At 45.6% G+C, this 16,739-nt stretch overlaps 1 protein-coding gene across 2 annotated transcripts in view; it reads left to right on the top strand.

Annotated features, from left to right (window-relative positions):
* Positions 1-16,739, top strand: part of PAH (phenylalanine hydroxylase) — a 173,225-nt gene that overhangs the window by 107,949 nt on the left and 48,537 nt on the right. For both annotated transcript variants that reach the window (XM_085886580.1, XM_085886579.1), the window contains exon 7: positions 10,397-10,532. In XM_085886580.1, the coding sequence (XP_085742706.1) occupies positions 10,397-10,532 (136 nt within the window). The remainder of the gene's footprint in view (positions 1-10,396; positions 10,533-16,739) is intronic.

The following is a 16,739-nucleotide window of genomic DNA, read 5'->3' as shown; positions in this document are numbered from 1 at the left end:
CATGAGACATTCAGTGTAGAGGCTGAAGAGTATATGGACAATGGGCAGCCTTGTCGTACTTCGACTGGCATCTCGAACTCGTCTTTCATCCGGCCTTTCCAATGGAGCTGACCATTTGAGTTGATGTAGAGATCCTCAAGCAGTCGCACCACATCCTCTTCTTTACCAAAATCTCAGTTTCGTAAACAGTAATGCATAGTTGACAGAGTCAAATGCCTTCTGATAGTCAACAAAGACAAGGTGGAGAGAGCATTTGCCTGCATAGTAAGCTTCGGCCACACCTTTTCAGAAGGTAGATCCCATCAGTTGTGCCCTTACCAAATGCAAAACTACAATGGGTGTCTTACTTCGATACTGGTGGTTCTTTGCATTGACATGCATTGAGAATGATCTTACTTGTATGGCTGATAAGTACAAGCATTCTGCGATTTCTGCACAGACCTCTGTCATTCTTTTTGTGCAAAGCAATATACACTTACTTGGTAATCGACGGTGGCCACTTTCCGGTGTTCCAGATATCAAGCTATTAGTAAACTTCCGACGTTAGTAAAAAAGTAAGCTGTTAGTAAAATATCAAGCTTCCGACGTAACATCATCAACTCTGATAGTATTATGTTTTTTTCAGTGCCTGAATAGTTTTTTTGGTTTCTTGCTGTGTGGGTGGATTTCATTCAACCTTAGTTGTGTGCTGGGAGCAGGGGTGGGACATGACCAGTTGGACTTGAATAGCTCCTTAGCATATTGATGCCAATGTTGAATTTCTTTTTTGACTGACTCCAATACCAAGCCATTTGCATCTTTCATGTTCACATAAGTGCACAGAATTTCTGAAGAAGAGCATCAGCAGTTTTGAACAGAGTTCTGGAGTCATGATCTCTGTATGCTTGGGTTCATTGTGTTAATATTTGCCACCGACCATTGTTCAAGATCCTTCTGACATTCGTGTTTGACCTCATTCCTCAGACCTGTGAATTCTGGAGTGCCTACCTACAGCCTGACTCTTGCACTCAATTAGTTGAAGTGTTCTTCCAGACAAATCGGGCTGTTTCCTCTGAGATGTTTGCATGACACAGATCTCAAGAGTTACATCGTGTATGGTACTTGCGATAACTTCAAGAGTCACCTTGTGCAATATGGAATCTAACCAGCCAAGGAAAGTCTTCAGACGTTCGGTCTGACTTTAGGGCTTCAACATTTGGACGTTTTGATCGCAGTCCATGTGCAGTAGCAACACGACAGAACTTCCACTGCAAGTTGCAAATTACTAGCCAATGGTCAGTGTCAAAGCAAGTGCTGTAGGAACAACAATCCGTCAGGTGATTCATTGCTTCTGTGCTGATTTGAATGTAATCAATGGCATTTCTTGTGTTTCTTTCCCTGGTGATCCAAGTTACCTTATGAGAAGATCGTTGAATATGAGAAGAAAAAATATGAGAAGAAACCAGGAGAATGTGGCAGTGAAGTTGTTCCATGCAAAATTCAACCAGTCTATCTCCTCTTGGATTTCTGTCACCATAACCATGAGGTCCCATGACGAGAAGAATGCATTGGTTTCCAAGTTTTGCATTGAAGTCACCAGCCACTCCAAGTGTCACAATTCCTTTTATTGGAATTGATCGCAGCTGCTCATGGAAGTCATGAATAACGTCATCCGCTGCAACAGAGACAAACAGAAGGATACGTTTCCTCAACAAAGAACGAACAGCTATAATTTAATTTGAGATGTAGTAGGTGGCAAGAGAGCTGATTTTTGCCTGTGTGGATATCAGCATACCAACACCTGTGTAGTGCGTTTCACCACCTGATATCACAATGTGATCATTGAATGATTCTTTCTGGTCAATGCTGTGAGTTTCACTGAGAGCAATTACTTCATAATGGTCGTTTTTCAATGTGGCCATTAGATGTTCAGGTGCTGTATCATAAAGTGTGGTCATGTTCCATCATCCTAAACTAAAGGTTCCCATGCTTCATTATTCAAGCATCTTCAACCACACACCATCCAATGTAGGCTTTTAGTGTGAGGCATCATTACAATGCAAATAATTGAAAGCATGATAACCTTCACCCCCAGCAGCTTCAAACCCAGTTGGCCTGCTCGGGGGCTCCATGTTCAAAAAGGGATGTCATTGTGGTTCTCTGTGTTGTAGGAGGTTTTGGCGAGTGCTTTCCGCTGGTGTGTCACCACTCCTCCACCAGCATAGTGAATTGGCTATTAGCAAAGTTAGGTTGCCTTCCGCTTTTGTGGATGTTGTTTTTAGTTCCACAAGGGTTACTCACAAACCCACCCATCGAGGAAACCCACCCATTGGGGGGGGGGGACTCAGTTATCCCACTACTAGGCTAGCTGGAGAAGTAGAGGTAGCCAATCTCCTCACTGGAGGTTATGATGGTTTGGAATAACCAAACCGTCATAACAAGCCTTTGCACAAAAAGTGAATGAGTAGTGCCACTGCAAAATTTATGATGTTTATTTCTTTCAGAGGGGCTGATATATGTATATGTACATATACATATATTGAGATTAGTTTATTCTGTTGATTAGTGTTTTTGTACATTTATTATTATGTCGTCAAATTAGCTGTGTTCTTTCTTCAATTAATTATCATTCTCACCTCCTCTATCTTATAAGCGAGCTCCTCTTCCAGATTACGTTGTTCCTCATCATCCTCATCCTCTCTATCCTCTGTTCCCCTTCATACTTCTGCCCATTATAATGGGTCATTTCTTCATCTGTTTTCTGTATGTGCTGCAGCCATGAATCGGTCTCCTACACCACCCATCCCCCACGTTTCAAATGAAAAGCTTGTTCTGCATGTGAGGACGTCATCCCTCCCCTCAGAATTCCAGCTTTCATTGTGTTTATGTTTGCTGTCATGCTTAGGTCTTTCCTTTGAGATAGGCAGCATCATCCTCGCTTTGTGCTTTGATGCAGGGCACTGCTTCATTTTGTGCAAGGTGTAGCCTTTACCTTAGGACACACCCCGGCTACCTGGTGTGTCTGCACAGACCTCACAGAGCTTTCTCTGTTGGGGACCTGTGACCCTTTGTTCAAAATTGTTTTTTTTAAATGCTATTCAACACACCTGCCCTGTTGTGTGTCACGCACAGGGCTGCCGTTGTACCACTCGAGGCCTCCCAGGAGCGCCCTCGGCCATTCGCACCATGCGGTATCTCCACCACAATGGTCCTGCTCTTGCTCACTTTCTTCCTCCTCCGGGAGCCGCCACATGGACTACTCAACATCCCCACTGAGATGTTAGCCTTGCCGCTTCACTTGGGGTGACATATCCTATTCTTATGAACTGTGCACTCTTCTCTTACCTTCAGCTCCATATGGCAACATCTTTCTGACTCCATAGCTGCAATGCCCCCTTTCCTCATGGTATCTGAAGACAAACATGAGGCCTCCCAGGAGATCCCTCGGCCATTTGCACAATGTTATCTCGGCCATGATGGTTCCACTCGCCTTCTTTCTCCTCAGGGTGCTGCCACATGTGGACCGTTCTTCTTTCCAAACGAGATGGTAGCCTTGCCGCTTCGCTAGGGGCCGCATATCCTGCTGCAATGAGCCGTACACAATTCTCTCAATATCTGCTCCGTGCAGCGACATCTCTTCTAGCACTACACGTCTCCATTTCTTAAGAAAGCCATGCTGTTTCCATGTCCGTGGTTCAGTGCCGGCCTCTTCTCCATGTCACACCATCTCATGCTTTGCAGCCTCCCAATTCCATTGGTGTGTGTGTGTGTGTTTTGATCCTCTATAATTCCAAAATCATGAAACCCAGCAGCCTGAAACCTTGCATTGCATACTAAGGGACCCCTAAGGGACTGTAAGAGTGAAAATTGGGTGTTTGGGTTAATGAAAACATCCCTTTTAAAGATAATTAACTTCCTTATTTAATTACATCCTTTTTTTCAGGTGCATCCTTGCATGGACGCCCTCAGACACCAAACTCTCCCTCTGGGGTCTTAATTTGCCATTTCGCTTGGCCTATTCAAACATGCCTTGCTTTGGAAATACAATCTACTCTCATGGACTAATTGAAGTATATAATCGAAGTATTGTATTGGATTTTGAAAATCAGATCTCGTCAACGAATAAGTGTCGAAATCTGTAAATTAAAAAAAAATTAGCGATTTTTACAACTTAGTGTGTTTATTTAAGCAAAGCATTGAACTTAACTTTTTATACTGTTCGGATGATAATATTGAGTGAAGAAAAGATTCATGAATGTGCAGAAACTGTAAATTCATTGAGTGAAACGCCGTGCTTTATGAACTGCTTTTGCAATCCATGATGACAGTCCACAGGGATCCTTTTTTATCGGCAATTACATCCGCAGTTTGCTGTTTCTGTTTTGGGCGATTTGCTAACATTACAAAATGTTAATATATACATGCTATTATAGTTCCACCAACATATTGATAGTTGGTAACTTCTGCAATCAAAGAAGAACTTTTTTGTTGCTGTAAGTGAAGAGGCTTTTTCTGCTTTATACCGTCTTGTGTGATCTACTTTCATGACAAAATATTCATGAACACATACTAATAGTTGCTTCAATTTATTAATGGTCCGTAGTTTCTGCAAGCGATGAAGTACATAGACAGCACGCACGGACGTGATACAAATGGGTACAAATGACTCTCCATGGGGTGTGTGATTGCCTGCATGTTTGGTTACTTGTGTGTGGTGCGTGGGTTTCATGGGCATGTGATCTGAACTCGAACTTGGGTGCATGGTGCGGTGAGGGAGGTTATGCGGATGTATCGCGAACCATGTGCTTCTGCATGTGGGGAGCAGACGTGCTGCAGTGCCGAAGTCTCGTGGGGATCGGACATGCTGCGGCATCAAAGCCATGCAGGATGTGCCACCATGCAGTGCAGGCATCAGGAAAACTGTACATGTGTGCAAGTGAAAGGATGAGTATATCGCGGGTGCACGTGCACAGTTAGCATGGACCACAAAGAGTTTGGAGGAATGTGTGTGTGTGGTGGGGGGGGAGAGGGGTGTGTGTGTGGTGGGGGGAGAGGGGTGTGTGTGTGGTGGGGGGAGAGGGGTGTGTGTGTGGTGGGGGGGGAGAGGGGTGTGTGTGGTGGGGGGGGTAGAGGGGTGTGGGTGTGGGCTGCATGCAGGCAGGCCTTTCCCAAGTAGATAGCATTCGTTTTAATTTCTAAATGCTACCGACTGGGTTTTATAGAGAACATGGTGGTTAAAAAGAAAACGTTGCTGTTTGGGCGCATCTTATCACCCTGATGACACCCTGGCATGCTGCCTACCCTCCCCTTATGCTGCTTTCCCTCCCCTTATGCTGCCTTCCCACCCCTTATGCTGCCTACCCTCCCCTTATGCTGCCTACCCCCCCCCACCCCTTATGCTGCCTTCCCTCCCCTTATGCTGCCTTCCCTCCCCCTCCCCTCATGCTGCCCCCTCCCCTCATGCTGCCCCCTCCCCTCATGCTACCTCCCTTCCCTCATGCTGCCCCCTCCCCTCATGCTTCCCCCTCCCCTCATGCTTCCCCCCTCCCCTCATGCTGCCCCCTCCCCCCCTGCTGCCTCTCCCTCCCCTCATGCTGCCTCTCCCTCCCCTCATGCTGCCTCCCTCTCCCCTCATGCTGTTTTCCCTTTTCTTTCCTCACGCAATCCTTCTCTTAACCCCCCTCCTCCACCATACAACTCTCCGGAGGTGAAGGAGAGGAAGGGGTGTCAAAGAATGTGCAAATTGGACAAATGAAAGGTTTTTTTTTTCAGCATTCGGAACTGTTACTCAGATCAATTCACTTTTCATAACGTAATGAATTGCTAGATCACAGCAGGATAGCCGAGACGTATGCATGGTCGCTCTGAGCTGTCTCGCCTGGGTTTGAATCCCGACCCACTTATAAGCCTGGTATTGGCTTAATGGTTCGTGTGGCAGGCTTTGGATCCTCGGGTCCTGAGTTCAAATCTCGCTCAGCTGTTGAATTAATACCAGGTGAGGTTAACTCGACCTGCCATCCTTCTGCAGTCAGCAAAATGAGTGTCAGCATGATGGTATACTGTGTCGGAGTGCCGACCTCTCCAGGATTGTGCGCAATAACCAAGGAGACTGCTTTAGCAGCACCAACGCTCTGCACAGAGTATGGCCCCAATCTCCTCCTCCATTCATAAACTGTCATCTTGGTATTTCACAAGCAGGGTGATTCATCGATGTGCATGCAGTCTCTCAGATGGACGTTAAGCTGGGCATCACATCTGCCAGACCCCCCCACTCCTCCCCCCCTCTGCACTCTACCCAGTTTCCTCTCTCCCCCTCCCCCTCCACTCTCTCTTACCTGTCCCTCTCTCTTCCCATATCCCACCCATCACTCTCCCACCCCTATGCCTCTCTCTCTCACTCCTATCCCTCTCTCTCCCACCCCGATGCCTCTCTCTCCCACCCTTATCCCTCCCTCCCTCTCTCTCCCACTCTCTATCCCTCTCTCTCTCTCTCTCTCTCTCTCTCCCTCTCCCACTCCTATCCCTCTCTCTCCCACCCCATCCCTCTCTCTGCCGCGCCTATCCCTCTATCTGCCACCTCTATCCCTCTATCTGACACCCCTATCCCCCTCTCTGCCACCCCTATCCCTCTCTCTGCCACCCCTATCCCTCTCTCTGACACCCCTATCCCTCTCTCTCCCACTCCTATCCCTCTCTCTCCCACCCCATCCCTCTATCTGCCACCCCTATCCCTCTATCTGCCACCCCTATCCCTCTCTCTGCCACCCCTATCCTCTCTCTGCCACCCCTATCCCTCTCTCTCTCCCACTCCTCTCTCTCTCTCTCTCTCTCTCTCTCTCTCTCTCTCTCTCTCTCTCTCTCTCTCTCTCTCTCTCTCTCTCTCTCTCTCTCTCTCTCTCTCTCTCTCTCTCCCCCACTCCTCTCTCCCCCAGCCCTCTCTCTCCCAGCCCTCTCTCTCCCAGCCCACTCCCTCTCTCTCCCTCTCTCCCACCCCTCTCTCTCCCAGCCCTCTCTCTCCCAGCCCTCTCTCTCCCAGCCCTCTCTCCCCCAGCCCTCTCTCCCCCAGCCCTCTCTCTCCCAGCCCTCTCTCTCCCAGCCCTCTCTCTCTCCCAGCCCTCTCTCTCCCAGCCCTCTCTCTCCCAGCCCTCTCTCTCCCAGCCTTCTCCTTCCCATCCCTATCCCTCTCTCTCCCAGCCCTCTCCCTCTCTCTCCCACCCGTATCCTTCTCTCTGCCACCCCTATCCCTCTCTCTGCCACCCCTATCCCTCTCTCTCCCACTCCTATCCCTCTCTCTCCCACGCCTATCCCTCTCTCTCCCACGCCTATCCCTCTCTCTCCAACGCCTATCCATCTCTCTGCCGCGCCTATCCCTCTCTCTGCCGCCCCTATCCCTCTCTCTGCCACCCCTATCCCTCTCTCTGCCACCCTATCCCTCTCTCTGCCACCCCTATCCCTCTCTCTGCCACCCCTATCCCTCTCTCTGCCACCCCTATCCCTCTCTCTGCCACCCCTATCCCTCTCTCTGCCATCCCTTTCCCTCTCCCTCCCACTCCTATCCCTCTCCCTCCCATCCCTATCCCTCTCTCAGGTTGTATTTGCTCGTTGGAAAATATATAATGGTATACAGGGAAGTAGTAGTGAAACACCACCACCACCACATTTTTTTAACGATCACTATTTTTTGTGTTTCATTTCATTTTTCATCCTCAATGAGACCGACCGATCGACATGCAATATGTTTGGGAAGTGCAACATTCTCTTTATTTTAATTTTATTTATTTAACTAGCCATGCATACCCATCACTTCGCTGATGGGTATGCACGGCTAGTAGAAATTAAAGGATCATTTAAAATCTGAAGTTAATTTTAATAACTTCTTTAAAGGAACGCTCCAAATCCAATCAGGCAAGTTTCATCAGAATTATTTACTTCATTCTTTGTGTGGGTTCTAAGGTTCATGGAGGAGCTGTTACATGCAGACAGCGACATTAGACAACATCCGACTGACTTCAGACACACGCAGACAAGAAGTGGCCTTGGGTGAAATGTGGTAACATTCTGGCTCACTCTCAGTGCTGGTAACGATCTATCCTTGGTGCATTCTGTCTACAATTGGTGGGGATTGCAAGTCACGCCTGCATGTGTTGGTGAAAATCACATGTTTAGGTCATTCATACAAAACCTTAGTTCATGGAACAGCGGAAGAGTAAATGTCATTGAAAAGCAGAGTCAATCCTTTGGAAGAGCAAATCATGTTACGTCTTTACATCCTTAGATTGCGAGTTGCGTCCTCAGAGAAAGTTATTCCGGATCAAATGTCTGTGCTATTTTCACACCGTCTCACGAACTCCATGGTGCTAATCCTGGTTCTTAAGCGGATTAACTTTAGTCCGAATTTTCTACCTAATACCTTCCGTTCACGCACATCTCATCCCTCAAAACTCCCAATTTATTCTGGAATTTGTGTGTGAAAACATTGCTTTCGATTAATACATTACTCTTGCCACAAAAGGCTACTCTTCTTACTCCTTCCAGACTCCACATTCATTCAGATGTCCTCCAGGGATGTCTCACTTGTTCACATTAGCTGCTGGACATTAAAGATGCCATAGTGTCTCTTGGAGAAGAGTATGTGATTTTATCATGGAGGTACTTGTGCAGGACAGCGACATAAAGAAGAATGTGTTTGTCTGTCTATGAATTTACACACACATAGGTGGCCAAAGGCCTTGACCTTAAAGCCAAAGGTCTATGTACACAAAGGTTTTAACCCCCTGTATATGCTCCATACATACAACTTGACACTTCCCTATTCCATCTCTCTCTCACCCTTTTCCCTTATCTCTCCATTCCTCCCAGTCCAATTCTTAATTCATGCTTTCTCTCTTGTTATTTTTAATCATTCTTGTTTTTGTAAAAAGGTCAGGATCGTGGTAGATCCGAAGCGATAGAGGGCAGTAGGTTCTCACACTGATGGAGGATCAAAGGCGAACATGGAGACAAAGATATCACACATGAGTGGAATAGTGTGAGAAAGGAAAGTCACATGAGGGGTTGAGTCAGAATAGAAGAGAGCAGGTGGGAGGGGGCATGGGGGGGGGTGCTAGATGGCATGGGAAAAGCATGAGGGGATGAAGGACAGCTTTTTAGTAGGACTGGAGGGAGTGTCATGATCTTTTCTGTTCTCAATTAAAATGTTCTCATTTTACCTCCCACATCACCTCCTACAACATATATGTATCACACTCCATCCCACCCACACCACTACCACCTATATTTACCTTCGCATTCTGCGAAAGGTTATGTTTTGGTCGCTGTGTATTTATTTATTTGTGAATATGTGTGTTTGTTTGTTATTCGCATAACTCAGAAAGTATAAAACCGAATTGTATGAAATTTGGTGGGATGAGTCGTGAGTATGCAAGGACGATTTGATTAGATTTTGGGAGCGATCGGGTCAAAGGTCAAGGTCAAGGTCATGAAAAGGTCAAAAACACTCTTTTGAGCATAACTTCCTTCATAATACAGCTATCGACATGCAACCACCGCCATGTTGTTCCATGGCGAGATACCTTTCGGATATGAGTGTCGGATTTGATGTAACGTCATCGGAAGTGCGTCTAAATGACGTCACAAGATGATGTAAATTTTCAATTTTCGATCTCATCAGTTTTGATCACACCGTTTTGTAGGACTTACCTTAAGGACATCACACACCAAATTTGACTTCGATCGGACTGACCGTTATGACGTCATTGACGTTTGAACATGACGTTTTTCAATTGTGGCTAAAATGTCCTGATATTTTACATTCAAATATCTATATAATATTTAAAGCAAAGTCTCCCAAATCCAGGCATTAGGATCAGTACCAAAATATCTGTTTAGTGATGTACAGGTTTTGCCAATTAACTCTGTAGTCAAGGTCAAGGTCACACTCAAGGTCAAAATATACTTGTAGGCATAGCTTCAGATCTAATAGAGCTATTATCATGAAACCAACGTTAAAACGTTCAGTGAACTACGAGCTTTCAGAATGGTAATCCCCGCTTGGACGTGACGTCCCCGGAAGTGCGTCAAAATGATGTCAAAAGATGACGTCATTTTTCAACTTTTTAATTTTTCAGTGTTTATCATTCCATTTTGTTGGACTGCCTTCAAGGAGGTTACACACCAAATTTGACGTCAATCGGACTGACGGTTGTGACGTCATGGACGTTTTAAAATGACGTTTTTCAAATGTGCCCGGAAAAAAGTTGCGGCGGCAAAGGTATGCGCTCTACCGAGTGCCCGTTCTAGTTAAGTCATGTAATAATTAGATGTCCACATTAACGACAACTCAGTAAGATTGTCTGCTCTGAAATGAGAAAGTGTGGCATGAGTGCTCATGAATCAGTGAATGTTTCTGGTGTTCCAGCTTGTACGGGTTTCCAGCTGCGGCCCGTGGCAGGCCTCTTGTCATCTCGGGACTTTCTCGCCGGCCTGGCCTTTCGCGTGTTCCACTCAACGCAGTACATCCGGCACAGTTTCAAGCCAATGTATACACCTGAACCGTGAGTACTTTTGAGATTACACCGGTACTTGTCGTCTTTTTACTTGCCGTCAGCTGTGGTGCCCATGATGAGGAGTGAGATCTGTTTTGTCCACTTAGGGTTTTGACGTCAGCCCCTTGATCGGAAAAATCAGGAGTCATTCCAAATATAATGAAAATACACGAGGTTTTTGTAATATAGGTGTGCAAGCACCAGAAGCATGTTTTGGATGTGGGGGTGTTAAAGTGCCAAATATCTACTTCAATGTCGTCAGGAACCCCATGGTAACGCACCTGGTTTGTTACCATTGGTTTGGATGAGTGTTTGCAGTCACAGTGCAATGGGAGGTTGCATCCACAATCAGGGGAATATAACTTCAATTGTGGTTCCCAAAGTTCAAAGGGAAAATATGAGCAATTTTGCGATGGATGAGTACATTATATTGACATTTTGACACCATCATTTTCATTGTTTTCAAACTTGTCTCCCTCCTCTAAAACCTGGTGGCACCTTGTTAAGTCTGTCTCTGGTGTATGCTCCCCTTCCATCCCTTCCCTCACTTCAAATGGCATTCATTCAAACTCCTGGGTCTCACTATTAGTCATGATCTTTCTTTAGCAAACCACATTCGAAATTTGGCCTCCAAAACCAGCCACTGACTGGGCATCCTCTGTCATACAAAGTCCTTCCTTGGCACAGCTGAACTCCTATCTGTTATGACTCTTCACCCGGCCGAGTAATGACAGAGTCGAATGAGGGTTCTCGAATGATACGATTTATTTCAGAAGATGGCACTACGCATGCGGAATGCAGCCCAAAGGCCCTTCAGTCAGGTGCCCCCGGACCACATTGAGATTCTTACTTCAAAACAGTTGTATATATAATCACACAAAAGCAGAAATGGGTGTGGACTACAAGTGTGTGCTTAAGGGATAAAGAAATAAAGAAATAAATGCGGCAGTGGGCTTCTTTCCCCCCTCCCTAGGGGCCCTCAGGGAAGTTGGATCAGTCAATCCTCAGATTCGCAACCCAACAGTTCATCTTGCAAACTAATAACTTTCTAAGACTCCTACACCCCTACACTGGCACCTGCTGATAGCAAAGGCGAAACTCTGGTGATGACTAAGAACAGGAATGTGTGGGATATCAGCATACACAGTTTTCCCAAGGACATGCTGTTGTGCAGCTGCAGAGCCATAAAGGGTTATCAAAGACATAGTGAAAACAGCATGATACATTTAAAGCAACATTTTAAAGCAAGGTTTGAATAATACACAATTACAAGCAAGGTTAGAATCCCGACAGCTGATTAACACACAGCTAATGGTCCAAAATATGACCACCTAGCATATCATCATAACAGTTTCCCTCCTTGGTCATATTTTGACCATACCCAGCCACACCTGATACTCACCAACCGAGTGGACCCCTATTTGGTTCCTGTAGCAGCTACCCCTAGGCCCCCGCGCCTGCCAAACGGGATTTGCAAATGCCGTGGATAGCCATCAACATTCCCCAAATGAGAAGTCCCCAACTGCCAGTGGTTCAGGTTAGCTTCTGTTGCCTTTTGTCTTGCCCACTGCCACAAGTCTCCCATTAAGTTGTCATATACAAATTTGATGTTAGTTAAGTCCACACAATATTAAAGGCACTACAAGTCTATACAATATTAACAGCAACATTATTATTTAGGCAATTATACTCAACACTAATTACAACAATAATATTTACAATATGCAAATGTAATAATGGGTGAGCAGCACTGTGAGCGCTCAAGGCATGGTGTAAGCTCCTTTCTCAACTTGCGCTAGAAGACAAAAGAGTCTCATGAGATGCATATTTACATATAAGGGTCATACAAGTATTTTCCATACATGCCTTCACCATCTGGTATTGTCCATTTTCCACGATTATGCATATGCTAGTCAAAACACTGCCACATCTATCATAAACCTCCATCAGCATTTTACTTGTAGATTTCCTTTCTTTCTTGTTACAACTTCCTGTATCTTCGTGTGTAGTGAGATGCATGAGTCCATGTTTGGCTTACCTTTTCACTTGAAAGTTCGTTGAGTAATCAGTAATACCTGGAAGAGTCTTCCCCAGGGCGCCCTCCGCCAGAACACCTTGTTGGCTCCTCAGCTGGTGGGGGTCGGGTCTGGTTGTGGCCCCATACAGAGGTCCTCGCGCTCTTCCTCCATGAGTTCGCTGTTAATTATTATGATGGCCTGGGTGAGGGGTGAGGCTTCACAGCATTTCTTTAGACAAATGGAAATGAGACGTTTGATCAGAAATACTCCAAAAATGATTCCCATGATGATTAGGATTGCTGCCCCTACCAGGCACAGTAACCAGTCTCCCCAGTCATGAAATATAGATCTCCACCCTGCGTAACCCTCCTTGCGTTCCACTCGATCGCTAGTGAGAGCTTCAAGCCTTATAGGTGAAAACACCTATAAGTGAAATGTGTTCTTCTCTGGGAGGTTACTGTATTTTCACAAGATTTCACAACTATACTCCAAAAGGGTTCTTTCGGGGCCCATGGAACTTGGGTAATTAGAGATGCGTGTTGACCCCATATGAATCCTATTTGTGCAAAGTGCCCCCGCTGGGTTTTGTCTTGCGTTTTGTTCTGCCAAGCCACTTCTGTCTTTTCTGCATTTTCTGACGTCCCCCTTTGCCACGGAGGTGTATACGGTTTCTTTGGCTTGAGTGTGTTGCCTAGTGATAGGTCCCCCCCCACAAAGGAGTAGTGTCAGTACCAGGAGTTGCATATTGTGTCGTCAAAGGTTCTGTCACTGTCTCCGTTACTACAAGGTTTACAGCATGCCACTGCACTGAACACTGCAGTCAACTGCAACATAATGACAAGTATTTGTGTAAAAGATTATTTTTAAATGATACCTCCGTACGAGGCTCCCACCATGACTAGAGCTTGCAGGACTGGAAGTTGCTCTGGGTGCGTGGTGAGTGGATGTGAAGGCCAGAGACCTTACTGTACACTACTGTGGATTTTGATCAGGCAAGCATACCTTCCATCCATCTCCTTGTCTGACGGCCTGTAAAGTGTTCTGGTGTTCGTTGCCCCATCTTGTGGTTCTGGGGCGCATCTCAATCTGTTCACCATTCTTCCTAACTCCCCTGCACTATGTCCGTTACTAACTGCCATCGAGATGTACGGTGCTAGTCCTTCTCTGTGCTTCATTAGTTCGCGCTCTCTGGCGGCTTGTTTCACCTCCACCGCCGCTCCTTCCTTCCCGATCCATCGGTTGGTTGTCATCAGAGAGCGTTTGACGGTGTCATCTCTATGTGCTTTGGCCACGTATTCATAATCCTGCCCTGTTTCATCGTAGTCAACAGTGAGTGCAGTGCAAAGCCAATTCCATTCCTTCCAGATCGATGTCGTTGCTAAGCAACCATTCCTCTACATCCCTTTAATTCCGCTTATGCTTCCCAAATCCAATGAATTTATCCTGACAGATAGAGGCTCATATAAAGACAACAGACATGCTTTTCTGTCCGCTTCCAGACAAACATCTCGACCCCGACAGGCAGAGAATCGAAACGCTCCCTCGTCAAGGCCCACGATGGCTGCGTGTTCAAACAGCACGAGCTCCGCCCGTAATTTTTCCCAAAAACACCGCATCATCATGTTTCCCAAAAACACCAAAAACATCCTGATAAGTGCGTAGCCTACCAAACGTCCTTGTTCTTGGATGTCTGACATGTAAACAAGGACAAATGTGTCCAAGAGCCACGTCCTAAAGGTTTTGTCTTCACCAGAAGAAGAAGAAGAAGAAGAAGAAGAAGAAGAAGAAGAAGAAGAACAACGCGGAGCTCTCTTAGAGCCGGCGTTCACTACGCGAGACGCGGCTAAAAGATAAACCCACATTAAATAAAATCCGTTCCTTGTTCAAAGCATTTAAAATCCCCCTTTCCATCTGTTGTAGTAATCAACAATAAACCTTTTCGATCGGCTTTATTCTCACAAAACCCATACGCATATCTACAACAACATAAATATACATAGGGTAAGAATAACAAAATACAATAACTTGTACACATAATACTGAAGGCAAACTCCATACTCTAATCCCAATTACATTCCTCAGAGTACACCATTCCTAACACAGTATACTACATACCATTACTGTTCCAGCACGACCCTCCACGGAGCACGCGGCATACGAGTCATCACCAGCCACCGACCCCCATACACAGTGCTGCCACATCCGCCCAATCTCCGTTGCCGCTAATCACAGTACGGCACTTCATTACCACAACACCATCCATCCTAAATCCCTCGGTCCTGCGCCTCTTCCGCGTCTCTTTTTTTTTTTTTTTTCTCTTTTCCTCTTCCGGTCACGAAGCCCAATCAACAACAACAACAACAACAACAACAACAACAACAACAACAACAACAACAACAACAACAACAACAACAACAACAACAACAACAACAACAACAACAACAACAACAACAACAACAACAACCGGAACAAACATATATATATATATTACAGCCTTGTTTCAAAGCATTGTCGCTTCCATGTTCCGATAGCGCGTGCACTCGCCTCGAAACACAAAATCGAGCGATCCTTTGAAACGTCAATGTCCTTATTAATTAATTTTACCACAAAGCTATCTCTTTAAAATCTAGTTTGTCCACCATATTCAAAATCAGCCGCCTCGAGAAATTCTTGTACATTGCTCCGACAAGCAGGCACATTCACAGCAGGGTGTTAATTGCACTTTCAAGTTTGACAAAGCGCGCTGGGCCCATGCGTGATTACGTCATCACGCACTCACATGAGCAATACGTCTTATCAGCGCGTTGGTTTTTACCATCAAACTCACGGAACAAATATTTGACGACATCTCAAATACGTTCGTTTTAAATCGGAATTTTACAGAATCCTATGAAGGGCGTCCCCATCTTGTAAAATGTGCTGATCCATTTCGTAAACCCTCACGATAAGCTGTCCTTCGACGGGACGATTTCGTGCTTTCGGCGCGCCTGTTAAATCCTATGGCACGTCATGTGACTCGCAAAACCCCATAAAATAAGTTTTTTTCCCAGATTTACGAAAGTCAAGCATAAAACATGCTTAATGACCCCAACAATGAAACCAGAATTGAAACTGACGTTAAAACGAACCCGTAACGTCGATCAGCCTTACGAAACATGCAAAGTGGAAACAGAACTGAATTTCAATTTGAAATCAAAATGATGCTCCGTGGAGACCATCCATTTATCACGTACAGTGTTCAAAGCCAAAACAGCATACAGAGTTTATCGGACCATGAGAAAATCCGAACGTTGGTCCATTTGACATCCCATTTGACAAACTGTCTGCTGAAGTGGTTTTAATTATTCAATTCCCCATCCAGTTCACACACACACACACACACAAACACACACACTCACACACACACACACACACACACACACACACACACACACTCACACCCACACACACACACACACACACACACACACACACACACTCTCTCAATGACATTTTCCCATCACTGAATTAACAACACGTGCAGAATCGGTCATCATGGTCCTTCCTCCAGATTTGGTGTGCGCAATTCACCTCGTCCAAAGTCTTCACATTGACGATGACGACCCATCATTATCTCCATACAAACATACAAGTTGTTCCACACATACAAGTTCCAGGTTGGAACACTCAACTTACGTCTAACACAAAACTCAACCTTCCCCACCACATTGTATTCACAAATACATCCAAACAGGTAACTTCTACAAACAGCCCTTCTCCTGGCTCATTAACCTTGTGTTCTTTTCCCGTTGGTTCAAGATTCCCTCTGAATCTAATCGCTTACGTCCTGTCTCACTTTGTGACTCCGTTAGCCACGCTGCAAACGCTCTCCAGTGTTTTCCACTTTCACCGATAACTTTAAGTGTTGTTCCTTTGGGTAACTCTATGTTCTTTGCAGAGTTATTCCCCATCTTTTGTTCTTATCTTACCAACCGCCTAATAGCTGTAAATCGTTTCTCCTTTTACGTCGGGACCGAAATCCCTTTCAATCAGCCGCCTAATAGCTGTAAATCGTTTCTCCTTTTACACCGGGACCGAGATCCCTTTCGACCCGCCGCCTAATAGCCTCAAACCCAATGAAGGCCTCTAACCTTCCCTCTCTTGGTACAGGATTCCAACCTGTTTCCTCCTTATTTCACACGGATACCTTTATCCTCGA

The sequence above is a fragment of the Eptatretus burgeri genome, chromosome 6, assembly GCF_056783735.1.
Source record: "Eptatretus burgeri isolate ZD-2024b chromosome 6, Ebu_testis_v1, whole genome shotgun sequence".
In the NCBI taxonomy this organism is placed as follows: domain Eukaryota; kingdom Metazoa; phylum Chordata; class Myxini; order Myxiniformes; family Myxinidae; genus Eptatretus; species Eptatretus burgeri.
Note: the sequence above shows the minus strand (reverse complement) of the source record. Positions and strands in the feature narration are given on the sequence as shown.